The sequence below is a fragment of the Euprymna scolopes genome, chromosome 2 (assembly GCF_053919585.1).
Source record: "Euprymna scolopes isolate OS-2025 chromosome 2, ASM5391958v1, whole genome shotgun sequence".
Classification (NCBI taxonomy): domain Eukaryota; kingdom Metazoa; phylum Mollusca; class Cephalopoda; order Sepiida; family Sepiolidae; genus Euprymna; species Euprymna scolopes.
In genome coordinates this window covers 117664298-117679801 of record NC_136483.1, presented here as the reverse complement: position 1 = coordinate 117679801, position 15504 = coordinate 117664298, and the positions used below count along the sequence as shown (strand labels likewise).

General features: G+C 39.3%; 1 protein-coding gene and 1 pseudogene across 1 annotated transcript; one reads left to right on the top strand and one right to left on the bottom strand.

The window, feature by feature from the left end:
• Positions 1-6146: 6146 nt before the first annotated feature.
• On the top strand, positions 6147-8567 carry LOC145294855 (heat shock protein 70 B2-like). The gene has a single exon (XM_080141417.1). The coding sequence runs from the start codon at positions 6299-6301 to the stop codon at positions 8525-8527; it is 2229 nt and encodes a 742-aa protein (XP_079997543.1). The 5' UTR covers positions 6147-6298; the 3' UTR covers positions 8528-8567.
• A 936-nt stretch (positions 8568-9503) lies between these two features.
• Positions 9504-9620, bottom strand: LOC145242007 (5S ribosomal RNA; annotated as a pseudogene).
• Between the last annotated feature and the right edge of the window lie 5884 nt (positions 9621-15504).

Here is a 15504-nt window from a genome sequence, read left to right as displayed (position 1 = left end):
ACTCAACTCTACAAACAGAGACAACCTATTTGCTGAACCTATTCAAAGGACATTCTACTACCGTTCGGCATATTATTATCCGATTATTGGAGCTTATCTTATTTCTTCACGAGTCCTATGGAACTCACTTTATGTCTGAATATAGGTGCCATCATTCCCGCCGTGTTCTCCATGTACAACATGGATCCTTCCAAAGAAACAATGAACTAACATTCCAACAGAAGGAATTCTAACTAAAGGCTCCATGCGTATGGAAGAAAATTCGGCCACCGTTTTTGCAAAGGACTTACCAGAACCAAAGAACTTTCATTGCTGTTATATTGTGAATAAAATTTGAGTGTAAAGGTATGGCTTTGTTTGTGGAATTCATTTGCTTCTGCATTTGCTTCCCGAGGTGGGTGGGAAAGAAATTTCTTACAATACATTGATTTAAATTTAAAATGTTGTGTTATTATTTCTAAAAAAAAAAAATAAAATAAAATAAAATAAGTACTAAAAAATAATGAACAATGTAGGTAGAAAAGTAACTTTTATTAGTCATGGTAACATTTATTTTTTATTTTTTTTTTTTACACTTTTGTTCGTTTGCTAGCTTCTTTGAAATATATCAATTCAATTCAAATAATAATACAAACCAAATGATAATCTGATTAAAATTCTTTTTTTTAAGTACACGTGAATTCATTCATAATTGTGAAATTATTCAAAATTGAAGAAATAAAGCACAAGCGCAACTGATTTTTTTTAAATAATTATACAATCCATTAAATTTAAACAAATGTATTCAAATGGCCCTTCAAGTTTTACGATATCTTTTTGTTTATTCAATTGTTAGGTGAAAGTACAAAACAATACACCCGCCAGCTCGGTAACATAAGTGCATGATTATAAAAAAAAAAAAGAAAGTGATTTTTAATATCGTATTCAGCTAAATCCATAACAACTTGAATGAATGGTGTTCTGGAACTCGCGGCAGTTATTCCTCAGAATCTTGCTTTCAGGTACCTACAATACCGTCTAGCAGTCAACTTTTAGAAAGCGTGCGTTGGCAGACAGATAAACTCAAATCAACATAACGAAAACAACTAGTACGTTGAAGACGCTTTATTAATTAGGTAAAAAATCTCATGGCTTAAACGGGGAAAGCCCAGTTCATGGAGTCGAGTAAAGTCTGACCGTGCAGTTTTGAATTCCGCGGTGAAAAGGAGGGAGGAGGGACAGAATCGCAGAACGAGACTAAAACGAGATCCCGTGGATAGCGACATGACATTTTTTTCCTTTTCTTTTTTCATTTGGAATGCCTAAACGGGTAAGTTTTCCATTAAAGAAAGATCAAGAAGGGAAGAAATAAGAAAGAAAACTATATATGAAAAAACTCGCACAGAGATGAATGAGAACGAGGCCCGAGGCACAGGTGCTCTTAAAGCGTGTGTCCCTTGTTAAAAAAGGGCCCGGTCTGAAGACAGAACACTCCCCGTCCAATTGTTATTTATGCAATTGCACTAATAATACACCATCAGTGTGCAGGCAAGGGCTCCATTGGAATCTCCCGGTTTTTTAATCGGTCTTGGAAGGTTCTGTTTTGACGTTGTATAAGGTCAAATTCCTCTTCTAGATCACAGGGGGGAATCTTTGCCTTTAGGGTTTTAATTTTGTATTCTAACTTTTCGATTTCGGCCTTTTGTTCTTCTGTGATGCGGATCAGCTCAGAGACCCGACCGTCTTCAACCTTTTCCTCTCGCTCGAAATTAGTGAGTAATTCAGCATCGTAGGCCATGGCACCAGCTGGTGCCGACGTCCTCTTTGGTAATGATTTGTCTTTGGTTACACTTTGTGGGCTGTGAGCTTTTTTCATGGGTTGAATCTTCGCTCCATGCGGCACATTTTTATTGGATACACTGCCTTTGTCTAAATTCTTGGTGCTAGACGCTTTCTGGATGGTGCTGGTTGTAGAACCTTTTAAAACCTTTGATGGTTTTGTAAAGACGACATTTTTGTCTTTTTCCTTCAGAACCTCTTCTTCGTTACTAGGTTTTATGGAATCCGTCTTTGTACTAGTGGTGGTGGTAGTAGTGGCAATAGTAGTAGTATTGGTAGTCGCAGCCGTATTAGTATTCAACTTGGATTGATCTGTCAGTAGAGAGAGTTTCTTCTGACGCACGGCAAGATTTTCATGGCTTTTACTGATATATTGCTCCCCAAGTGGAGTCCCTGTTGGCTTCTGGTCTGCTGTCGAAGTTGAACTGGTGCTGAGGCCAGACTTTTCAGATTTTGATCGCATTGGACCCGCAGTATCGGCTGCAGAATTGACAGACCGTGGTTGTCCAACATTGTTCTGCTTCTTCATGAAACCTGGTCTCTGACCAACCTTTTTCTTGTTTATCGTTCTTTCAGGACAAATTTCACCCACCACGCTCCATCCTAGATCCAGTTTCTGGGCATAGGGGGCACCGCGCGGACCATTGATCGTTCTCCGGACCTTGTGGGCGTCAATGACGTCGCGTCCCAGAAGTAGCAAGATGGGTGCGTTCGGATCCAGGGCAGGCACCTCGTCTGCGATGACCGCTAAGTGAGGCAGTTTCCGCACCACGTCGGGTGTCGGTATCTCAGACCGGTCGTCTGGGATCTCGTTACACTCAATCAAGGTTGGCAGAGCGTATGTGGTTTTCCCGTCGAGCGACCCCACCCTGTATCCTAGTGCTCTTCTTCCTGACGTCTCCATGACTCCGGCACAGGTTTTCAGGGTGTATGCTGAGGTAGGGCCCCGGTTGTTGAAGAAGTCGAAGAGCTCCGAGCGAGCCAGGGATTTGTTGCTGTGCTCGTCGATCACGGCATATGCCTTAAGTGACTTTTCTTGTCCACTTGCATATATGTTAACCAGGCAAATCTTGGAGTATGATCGTCCATTTAGGTTGTCTCCACAGATTTGTAAACAATTGGTCGAGACATACTCCTTCTCCCCGCCGTGCAACGGCATGGGTCTGGCATTGGCTGGTTGGGGTGTCGGGTGTGGATGCATTGAGCTCTCGTGGCTATCGCTGTCACATTCTGCGCATTTTAGAATGGCCTTGCATTCCTTCGCTATGTGATCTGTGGTGGAGCAGCATCGGAGACACATCCCATTTTGCCTAAGGATGTCTTTCCTTTCGGACAAAGGTTTTTTCCTAAATGCCCAGCATTTTCGGAGAGGATGAGGCGTGTTGTGGATGGGGCATAGTCGGCTGCAGTCCTCTGCTTTAACTTCGATCTTATGGACGGAGACCTCACCGCAACTCGTCCTTTCGTGCCCTTTAGGGGATTGACTGTCCATTGTCCGATAGAAGCTGAGGTCATTTCGGTCATCTGCCTGCTGTTCGATGAAACCAACAAAAACGGAGAAAGGGGGGAAGGACACTTGGTGTTGTCGTTTGTATTTCGCACCGTATGATGCCCACTTGTCCCCTATAGAAGGTGGGAGCTTTTCCACTACTTGCCGGATGCCGCGGGCAGTGTCCAAGGTGGCGAGGCCGGGTATGACCCCTTCGTCCTTCAGAGCTTGAACCTCTGCAAGAAGATCGCTTAGGTCTCTGAGTTTTGAGTAGTCCCTTGTGATCTTAGGGAACACCTCGAGTCTCTTGAAAATAGAGTCCTCGATGACTTCAACGGCTCCGTAGCATTTGTCGAGCCTCCTCCATATCTCATACAGTCCCTTTTCAGGCCGGTTGAAGTGAGCAGTCCTTAGTCTGTTGGCTTGGTCTGAAGAGTGTCTGCCGAGCCACTTCACCAGCATATCCATCTCCTCCCGAGGAGAAAGTCTCAATCCCGAGATAGTGTTCAGGAACGACGCTTTCCAGACTCTATAGTCTTTAGGTTGGTCTGAGAATCTTGATAGACTTGAGGAGAGCATTTCCCGGCGGGCCATGTATAGTAAAAGGTCGTGTGGAGGGTCCAAGGTTTGGTCAGGAGGAGGTCGGATGTGCTGATCGGCAGGGGGAACGACTGGTGCCTCCGACTGTTTTAGGGACCTCTGGCTGATGACATAGTCGGTAGTTCGTTGTAATGCGTCGAGAGGTGGTTGGTCGAGCATGGGGTTGGTTCTGTGGCGACGAGAGGTGACTGAGCTTTCATCTCTGCTGGAGCAGGTGGCTGTGAGGGCCACTTCTTTGCGCGCTTTTATTTTTTTAAATTTTGTTTTTAGCTCTACCTCTTTCTGTAGAGCGTTAATTCTCAACATTTCAAGCTCCTGTTCCAGGTCCGCTTCGCTGTCGATAAGGGCGAGATGAGCTTTAGCTGCTTCTGCTCTGGCTCGAGCTGAAGTAGACTTGGTTGAGGCTGAAACTTTCGACCGCGTGCGGTATGATGCGGCGGAGGACATCTTGCAATTGGTAATGTATCCGAGTGTAACGCGGCTGAGGATTTCTGTTGCTGCGCTAAATATTTTCCACGTGGACTGGGTAATCCGTTCAGCTACCAGAGATTTTTTACTGTTCTGGAACTCGCGGCAGTTATTCCTCAGAATCTTGCTTTCAGGTACCTACAATACCGTCTAGCAGTCAACTTTTAGAAAGCGTGCGTTGGCAGACAGATAAACTCAAATCAACATAACGAAAACAACTAGTACGTTGAAGACGCTTTATTAATTAGGTAAAAAATCTCATGGCTTAAACGGGGAAAGCCCAGTTCATGGAGTCGAGTAAAGTCTGACCGTGCAGTTTTGAATTCCGCGGTGAAAAGGAGGGAGGAGGGACAGAATCGCAGAACGAGACTAAAACGAGATCCCGTGGATAGCGACATGACATTTTTTTCCTTTTCTTTTTTCATTTGGAATGCCTAAACGGGTAAGTTTTCCATTAAAGAAAGATCAAGAAGGGAAGAAATAAGAAAGAAAACTATATATGAAAAAACTCGCACAGAGATGAATGAGAACGAGGCCCGAGGCACCGGTGCTCTTAAAGCGTGTGTCCCTTGTTAAAAAAGGGCCCGGTCTGAAGACAGAACAAATGGTTTATTTTGTTGACGCTACACCGTAATCACGAGCTAAAATTTTAGCAGACGAAACATTGGGAGTCAAAAGGGTAAGGCGAATCGGTTTGATCAATTGTTTTGTTTTACGGCTTTTCAAATTCTTTAATTATTGTTAATATTGGGTATGTTTTACAATCCACAAAAAATTCGAAAACGTGGTCATTCAAATATATAACAAATGTCATCAAAAGCAAGGTAAGTTACTCTTCTACCTATCTGGAAAAGTTTTTTGTGGTTTTACTCACTTTAAAGCGATTATTCGGTTTGAAAAACTTATAGTGTCAAGCTTTATATTAGAACAAGGAAAATAGTTGCAAATTGACACCTAAATATTTGAAGTCTTGAAAATTACTTAAAAATAACACAAAATACTGTTAGAAACTCACCCAATATATGTCATGGTAACATATTGGATAGTTCTTACAGTATTTTGTATGTTAACTATAGTCTTAAAAAATAAAGGTACAAGATTCAATTTGAAATTTATTTATCTTCAAAGTGTACTTTTATAAATTTTACAAAGTAAGGTATGAGAATTTAATTTAAATTGAATCAAAAAATTACCTGTACCTTTACATTTTGTTACAATTTAAAAAAATTATCTTTCATCTAGCAATTAATGATTTAGATATAAAATTTTCAATGTTTTTGGGTTTTTTTTTTAATTGCAACAGAATGCACATTACATAAAATAAATCCAAGGTAATTTTTTGATTCAATTTAAATTAAATTTTTATACCTTACTTTGTAAAATTTATAAAAGTGCACTTTGAAGATAAATAAATTTCAAATTAAATCTTGTACCTTTATTTTTAAAGCCTTTAGTAAAAACATTTTGTTTAACAATTTTCATGTCTTGGATGAAATGCTTTTCTAACTTGTTATATTAAAAGTAAAATTATATTTACCAGGTCACAATTACCAATATTTCCCCTTATTAATAATAATTATCACAGAAATTAAACTTTTAAATTTAATTAAATATTGTTACGTTAACTGAACGAGTTAAAATTTAAAACTGAAGTTTAAGCGCAACAAAAATGTTGCTTTTTTAATTTAGAAAATGATCTCAAGCAAATTGTAACGTGAAAAAACAAGAACAAGGACTTATTTTTAAACTCATTTTTCTTTTCTTTTTGCGAGAATCTACTGGAAACAACGCGAAACGACTGGCTAATGACTAGAACATTCTCAATCCTACCATAACATACGAGAAGTAACGCGGCGCTTCGAGGAAGAGGCGGCAGCCCATAACACATTCAATGAGAGGAAGGGAGTATTCACTCACTATATAATGCCGTTCGCTCGCCATGGTTTTTCATTCATTTCACTGAACGAAAGAAAACACAACAAGAATACACTTTTACGCTACGACAACCGGCTGTGTCTCGGAACTTTTTTGGATTTAATAACACAATCTTGCCGAATCAGAATATTTTCAAAAGTGAATTTTAAACTATTTATAAATTCCATCCGTGATTTTACGTCAATTTCTTTAAAAAGATTGAAAAGATTTGTCATAAACCAAACAAGTGCGAAAAAAAAACCAACAACAAAAAACAAAAAAAAAACGTCTGAAGGATTAACACGGAAGAATATTGACAATTTTAAACTAATAATAACAATGGTTAAATCACCTGCAATTGGTATTGATTTGGGCACAACCTACTCGTGTGTAGGTGTGTTCCAACACGGCAAGGTGGAGATCATCGCCAATGACCAGGGCAACAGAACCACACCCAGCTACGTGGCATTTACGGACACAGAGAGATTGGTTGGAGATGCAGCTAAAAATCAAGCTGCCCTCAACCCAGAAAACACGCTGTTCGATGCGAAACGTTTGATTGGCAGAAAGTTCGATGAGCCATCCGTCGAAAGTGACATGAAACACTGGCCATTCCAGGTGGTGAACAGTGATGGAAAGAAACCCAAGTTTCAGGTCGACTTCCGTGGTGAGAGGAAATCGTTCACCCCAGAAGAGATCAGTTCGATGGTATTGAGTAAGATGAAGGAGACGGCAGAGGCCTACCTCGGTTCCAAGGTGACAGATGCAGTGGTCACAGTTCCAGCATACTTCAACGATTCGCAGAGACAAGCAACTAAAGATGCTGCTATTATAGCTGGTTTGAACGTGTTAAGAATTGTTAACGAACCAACGGCTGCCGCATTGGCTTATGGGCTCGACAAGAACCTTAAAGGCGAGAAAAATGTGCTCATCTTCGATTTGGGCGGTGGTACATTTGATGTGTCCATCTTAACTATAGACGACGGCTCTCTGTTCGAGGTGAGGTCAACGGCTGGTGACACACACTTAGGAGGAGAAGACTTTGACAACCGACTCGTTGGTCACTTTGTCCAAGAGTTTCAACGTAAACACCGGAAAGACTTGAAGAACAGTCCACGTGCTCTACGTCGTTTGCGTACGGCGTGTGAACGGGCAAAACGTACACTGTCAAGTAGCAGCGAGGCGAGTATTGAAATTGATTCTCTTTATCAAGGAATCGACTTCTACACGAAAATCACAAGGGCTCGCTTTGAAGAACTGTGCTCCGACCTATTTCGATCAACGTTAGAACCGGTGGAGAAGGCGCTGCGAGATGCTAAACTTGACAAGGCCAGCATTGATGATATCGTCCTAGTCGGTGGATCAACACGCATCCCCAAAATCCAGAAAATGCTACAGGACTTTATGAATGGAAAGACCATCAACAAATCTATCAACCCTGATGAGGCTGTTGCGTATGGTGCTGCTGTCCAGGCAGCCGTGCTAAGTGGTGATAACACGTCGGACAACATTCGTGACGTGTTGTTAGTCGATGTGGCACCGTTATCTCTTGGAATCGAGACGGCCGGCGGCGTGATGACTAACATCATCAATCGCAACTCCAGAATTCCTAGCAAGGCATCCAAAGTGTTCACTACCTACTCCGATAATCAACCCGGTGTTAGCATCCAGGTATTCGAGGGAGAGAGGGCCATGACAAAAGACAACCATTGTCTGGGACACTTCGAACTTTCTGGCATCCCACCTGCACCAAGGGGCGTACCCCAAATTGAAGTAAGTTTCGATGTCGATGCTAATGGAATCCTCAGTGTTTCAGCCGTCGATAAAAGCACGGGTAAATCAAATAAGATCACCATCACCAACGACAAAGGACGATTGAGCAAAGATGAAATCGACCAGATGCTTTCCGACGCAGAAAAATACAAACAGGCTGACGAGGAACAGCGTGAACGTGTCGACAGCCGAAATCAACTTGAAAATTACGTGTTTGCAGTTAAACAGACCCTGGCAGAGGACAACGGAAAGTTATCAGCAGACGACAGCAAGCTGCTTGCAACCACATGTGACAAATGTTTACAGTGGATAGACAATAATAGCCTAGCTGACAAGGACGAGTTTAAACACAAGTTACAAGAAATACAAAAGGTGTGCTCACCCATCATGTCAAAATTGCACACAGCTTCATCATCAAATAACAGCACATCCCAACAAGGACCTACAGTAGAAGAAGTGCATTAACACACACACACACACACACACACACACACACACACACAAACACGCGCGAAAGACAAAACAAATCAATTTCATACATAACCAATGATGAAACAATTCAAAAAGAGCAACAAAAAAAAATGTAAAAAATAAACAACAACGACAAAAAATTAAAAACTAAAAAAAAAACTAACGAACAATTAACAAGAGACCAAAATACCTGAACGTTCTTAAAAGCGGATTTATATACGTATACATTATCTGTCACAAATACACACAAACCAATGCAAACAAATATACATACATGTATATATATAAGACAATGACTTTTTAAAACTGTAAATATGTACATTAATTTATTATTCATGATTTTACTGATCACAAAAATTTGCCTCAAACTGTGAACTTAAATTTTTTTTTTTTTTTTTTTACAAAATCAAAAATTCATTTCATTCGCTGTACTTTCATCACATAATTTATTTGTTAAAATTGTTCATATATTTTGTTATGAAGAATAAACTTTTTATTTTATTTTACTTTTGAGTTTTGTCTTTTATTTAAACAAATTAAACCTTCAGAATTTTTTATTTTATTGATTTTTTTATTGACTTTGGATTTATTTGTTAAGAAAGAAAATTGTTTTTTATGATTCTTTTACAGGAGATTGTTACCTTTGTTTTTTTTACGAGTTTTACAACTTCTCAATCTGTTTTGTGTTATTTAATGCGGAAATACAATTGTAACTACAAAAAATTTATTGTATACGATGAATTAAGCACAAGTTGCTACTTAAACCATATTTATCTGATCTGTAGTTGGGAGCTCCTTCAGTCTTTGGCAAACTATGGATACTCATGAAGGAGTGCCCGCACGTAAAATTTTTGTGACATGGGGTGTGCAATCTCCAAACACACCTCTCCTTAGTGGACATCGTTAAATACCAGTGGCCAGTGAAATGTGTACAGGACGACTGGAAACAAATGCCGAGATAAGCGGAGAGCTTATACAGCGCCTAGAATTCCCAAATGGTCACCCATCTGGTACTAACCAGGCTCGACGTTGCTTAACTTCGGTGATCTGACGAGTACCGGTGTGTCAACGCGATTATGTCGTATGGATCTGTAGTTAAGCAGACAGTTATTGAATTGGTTGGCTCCTCAGGTTTTAATTTGACGGATTTTTTGTCTTTTGTTTTGATCTTGCTTGAGAAGCGGGAGAGAATGTTATTACCATTCAGTTTTCGATGAGACAAAAGTTCATCCATTAGTTTTTTCAGTAAATACAGACCCAATATATTGATTCTGAATTTTTGCACTACTATAAAGGACCTGAACACGGTACTTTCTTTTTCCTTATCGTCGACAAACGCAAGTGCACCCTAACTCTAATCGGGACCCGTTTGAGATGAGAGCCTTCGACAAATATATCAAGAGAGATTCATAAACTACTGTACTACCAGTGAAGAAGACACACTCCGCTCAAGGAACGTATATATAGACACTTCATAGATGCATATACTCATTTCATTTCATTAATAAGACAAATTACTGTAATACAGGCTATCCATTTCAAATTTTTCACACACACACATACTCCTCTCTCTCTCTCTTTCTCTCTCTCTCACTCTCTCTCTCTCTCTCTCTCTCTATATATATATATATATATATACTAGCAGTTCAGCCCGGCTTTGCTTGGGCCTATGTACTGTTCATAACTTTATGTGCATATGCATATATATGTTAAAAAAATTGGCTCATGTCCAGGTAACCTACATCTAAACTTTCAAGTGTTTACACCCAAAATTGGGAGGAGCTTCATAGAGTCTGCAAACGTCAACTATTTAAACTTTGACCTTTTGGCAGCCAAATTTTCGCCCCAAAACTAATGAAAAAGTATGCTGCATGCCTGAATATCCTTGATGTAAAATTTCAAATATTTAGACCCAAAATTAGCTGAATAGTTTGCTAGAGACCGCAAAGGTCAAATCTTTTGAACTTTGACTCCTTGGTAGACAAATTTTCGACCAAAAATCGATTAAAAAGCTTGCCCTATGTCTGAATACACTTTATGTAAAATTTCAAATGTTTAGACCAGAAATTGGCTGAGTAATTTGATAGAGATTGCAGAGGTTAAAGTTTTTAAAACTTTGGCCCCAATTTTAAGCCATTAACATTTATTGTTTTGGGCTCATAACGAATTAAAAAAGTTTGATCCATGTCAAAATAACCTAAATCTAAAATTTCAAGTGTTTAGTCCCAAAATTGACGGAGGAGTTTGGTAGAGTTTTCAAAGGTCAAATCGTTGAACTTTGATACCTTGGCAGCCAAATTTCTCACCGAAATTTAATTAAAAAGATTTTCCCAAATTTCAATGCCCATTATGTCAAATCTCGAGTCTGTAGACTGAAAATTGACAGAGTAGTTTTGTAGGGAAATGTACACACACAGATACAGAGACACACAATTTCAATTTATAGATATGCTAGCAGTTCAGCCCGGCTTTGCCCGGGCCCTATGTACTCCTAATGACTTTGTATGCATATGTATATATATATATTAAGAAGTTGTACTCATGTACAACATAATCATGTATCTTTCTACTCACCACTAAAATCGTGACGTCATTCCCAGAAGTTAACATAGAAAATTCAGAAAAAATTGTTGATCACCTACAGAAACTGATAAATTTCTGGGCTTATTATTTCATTACAAACAGACCAATCAATTAACTCACATTGCATTATTTTTTTTAATTCTTGGATATGTTACTAATTTCGACAATCATTTTTCATAATTTTAACCCACATTATCGCCCCACTCTAACGAAAAATAATAACATTGATGCATTGCTGGGTTGATTATTTCATTACAAACACACCAATTAATTAACTCATATTTTATCATTTTTCATAATTCTTGGATATGTTACTAATTTCGATAATCATTTTTCATAATTTTAATCGATATTATCGCACCCCCCTTACGAAAATAATAACTTTAATATATAGTCTTGGCCGATTAATTCATTACAAACGCACCAATCAATCAATTTACATTTCACCATTTTTCATAACTTTGATATATTATCTGGGTTGTTTATTTCATTACAAACACACCAATCGATTTATTCTTCATAATTCTTGGATGTTACTAATTTCGACAATCATCTTTGATATTTATAATACACGTTATCGCCTACCCCTTACTAAAATAATAACTTTTATATATTGTCTGGGCCGATTATTTCATTACAAACAGACCAATCAATTAACTCACATTTCACCATTTTTCATAATTCTTGGATATGTTATTGTTGTGGGGGAATCACCCTCCAAATGGACTGTTTTATCCATTATATAAACCATAGACCCTTTGATCCCAGGTGTGGATTAAACACCAGAGCGACCCTTGTCTACTCAGTGACGTTTACTACTCTTTTCAGTTGTAACCTTTTTATGTTGTTGTTCCAGTAATACATTGTTTAAACTCTATTCCGTTGTTCTGTTTTCTTTGTGGATTATTGGACGCCATAACACTGGCGACATTGGATTCAGAGAACATACTCACGTTTAAAAACAGTGTTCTAAAAAACTAAACACTGACGGCATTGGATTCAAGAAGCATACTAAAATCGAAACCAGTAACAAAATTGAAAAAAAAAAATACTCGCGTTGAAATAGTATTCTAAAAACACTAACGACGTTGGACTCAAATGTTATCAAGTCTCAGGAAGTGTCTAACATTACACTTGCAACTGAAAGGTTCACGGTAACTAAAATAAAAATAAGCAAATCATTACGGAAAAAGAAAAAGTTGAAAAGGAAAAAGTTTGTCACGACTTTCAAAGATAGCACTGTACTTTTGCAAAGAGAAAAAGGTTCGTCACGACTTAGAAAGGTAAATTTTTATACTTTTGGGAAAAGAATTCGTCACTTGTGATTTTTGCTGCTAAAATCGGGCGTTGTTTTTTTTTCCCCCCTGGAGAAAAATATACACTTGATTTTTTTTTCTCTTTTCTTTAGACTATGAACTTTTTATATATTTATGTTTTCTTCTGTTCGTTTTATTGTCTGGAGGAAGAAATAAGAAGGAATAAAACGGTTTTGAATAATTCAGTGAACGTTTTGAAATTGCTAATGCTGACAAAGCAAAATGGACGAATTGAAAATAGCATTGGAACATTTGACCAAGTTGCATATCGATGCCGCAAAGCGTCAGTCACAATCCGAAAAACACTGGACTGAACGTCAAATACGATTCGAGGAACAGCAAAATGAATTGCAAAAACAGTTAGGGAATGTCTTTTTTTCTTTACAAGGTAGTCACCACTTATCAAGGCCCGGAAGCCACTCGGGGATAAGGGTTATTGTGTGTAGAGTACGTTAGTGTTACAGATTTGATAAAGTGTCTTACTTAAGGAGGCAGTTCATCAGGAATTTGTTCATATTGGACTTGAAGATATCTAGGTTGTAGTCAGGTGGGAAACAGGCAACTGGAACAAAGTTCCACAGGCGTGCACTTCTAAGAAAAAAGCTTTGTTCATGGAATCTACGTTTTGATTTTGCCACAGATAAGGAGTGGGGAAAATTTTTGACAATGGTTTCAGCTAGACGGGTGTTTTTTGTGAAAGATTGGCGAGGGGGGACCAGAGATTGGAGTTTAGACGAGCACCTGCCATGGTGGTAACAATAAAACAAAGACAGGCTCGCAACGTCTCTCCTGTGAGAGAGAGGTTTCAGAGAAGAGAAAAGTGCATCACTGACTAGGCCACGAAGCCTAATTTCTACTCTGTCAAGACAGGATAGGATGTTTTTAGCAGCTCCTGCCCAGATGTGGCAGCAGTACTCCATCCTTGAACGTACTTGGCTTTTATACAGATAGAGAATTGCATCAGGGGATGGATATCTTCTGGAGCGGTAGACGGATCCTACCATTTTTCCAGCGATCTTGGCAACTGATTTGATGTACGTATTCCATTTCAGGTCAGGGTAAAGGTCAAGCTCAGAAGCTTATCAAAACATGGAGCTTCCCCTAGACGAGAGCCACCCATATCAATTGATGCTAGTTGGGGATCAGAGCGTTGATGATGTAAAGATAGGAGCTTGGTTTTAGATGCATTAAAAGTAATCAGCCACCTCCTCCCCCACTGTACCATGCACTCAAGATCAGAGGAGAGAGAATCTGAGAGAACTTTGTCATTTACAGCCTGTGATGTGTTGCCATAGATGGTCGTGTCATCAGCATAGATATCAATGAATGATTTAAGTATGTGTTTTTGGAGATCATTGATGTATATCAGGAAGAGAGTTTGGCCTAGGATGGACCCCTGAGGGACTCCAGCATTAATATTGATGGCCTCTGATTTCTGCCCATCAACTACTACTCTTATCAGCCTATCGGAGAGAAATGATTTTATGACCGAGAAAACATTTCCAGTTATACAGTAGCTGGAAATCTTGTGAAGTAGGCCCTTATGCCATACCTTATCGAAGGCCTTTGATATTTCAAGAGCAATTGCCCTAGAGAGGAAGCCTTTGTCAAGAGATTCACTAATCCTATGAAATATAACAGTTAGCACATCTGCTGTAGATCTGGCAGAATGGAAACCATATTGCATGTCACTAAGAAGGTTGTTTCTGTTGAGGTGGTTGACTACTTCTCTATTTAATATGGATTCCAGCAGCTTACTCATGACACACAGGAGACTTATTGGTCTGTACTGAGAGGGAGATGACTTATCACCTGAGTTCTTAAATACAGGACATACTGATGAGGTTTTCCAGGGTGTTGGGAAGCACTTCTCTTTAAGGCAACGCTTAAAGAGTTTTGTAAGTATGGGGGCAAGTTCTGGTTGGAGATTTTTCAGCACAATGATTGGACTGCCGTCAGGGCCAGTTGCTTTACTAGAATCAAGGTTCTTGATTAGCTTGGCGACATCACGCACAGATATTTGTATGTTGCAGAGTGTGTTGTCCATTATAGGAGGAAATACGGGGAGTTGATGGCCTTCGTCGCATAGGGTAGAATTAGCTGCAAAGTGCTTGGCAAATAGTTTGGCCATTTCTGATGCTGACGAGATGACCTCAGGTCCATTGATGATAATTGGGATAAAACGCACGCTTCTGTTCAGGATCCTATTTGCTATTTGCCAAAACTGGTGGGAACCAAGCCGCTGCTCAGCTACTTTCGATTTAACGGACTGAGCATATAGCTCTCTTACATGTTTTTATTACTCTTTTGCAGTGGTTGCTGGCAGTCCTTAAAGCAGCTTTAGTCTCAGTGCATCTATTATGTTGGTAGCTATGGAAAAAGTGATTTCTGTGCGCGATGGCAGCAGCACATTCTGGGGAGAACCATAGCTGGTTGTTAGGTTTTTATTGGAATTTTTTGGATGATATGAATCAATCTATGCCTACAATTAGCCATTCGGTCAGGTCTGATACTATGGAGGACACATCTTTTTTAAACATGGAATGCAGTGGTAGATCGGATATAAGTGTACGGAAGCTATCCCAGTCAGCCGTAGAGTATCGATATACAGTACGGTGGAGAGGTACATCTCCAGACTTATTGCATTTTGTTTTTATCTTAACTGATACAACTGTGTGGTTGGAAGATCCCAGAGGAGACAGAACGGAACTTGAACCTAGGTCAGGGGAAGTTGTGAGAAAAAGGTCTAGAAGGCTAGCATACTGACCGGAAGTATCAAATACAAACCGAGGAACAGCAAAAGGAAGTTCAAAAACAGTTAGCCAAACGTCAATTACGAACAGAGGAATTACTTATAGAAATTGTTAAGAATAATGCGAATCCAGAAAGCAATTCAGCATTTTCTCAGAATACAATATGGACCGCAATAGACAATTTTAAATACGAGGAAGAGGAAAAATCATTCGCCGCGTATTTTCGGCGTTATGAAGAAAGATTTTTTAATATCGACTGCAGCAACTGGTCTGATCAAAAGAAAACCAGACTTCTACTACGAAAATTGGAAACAGCTGA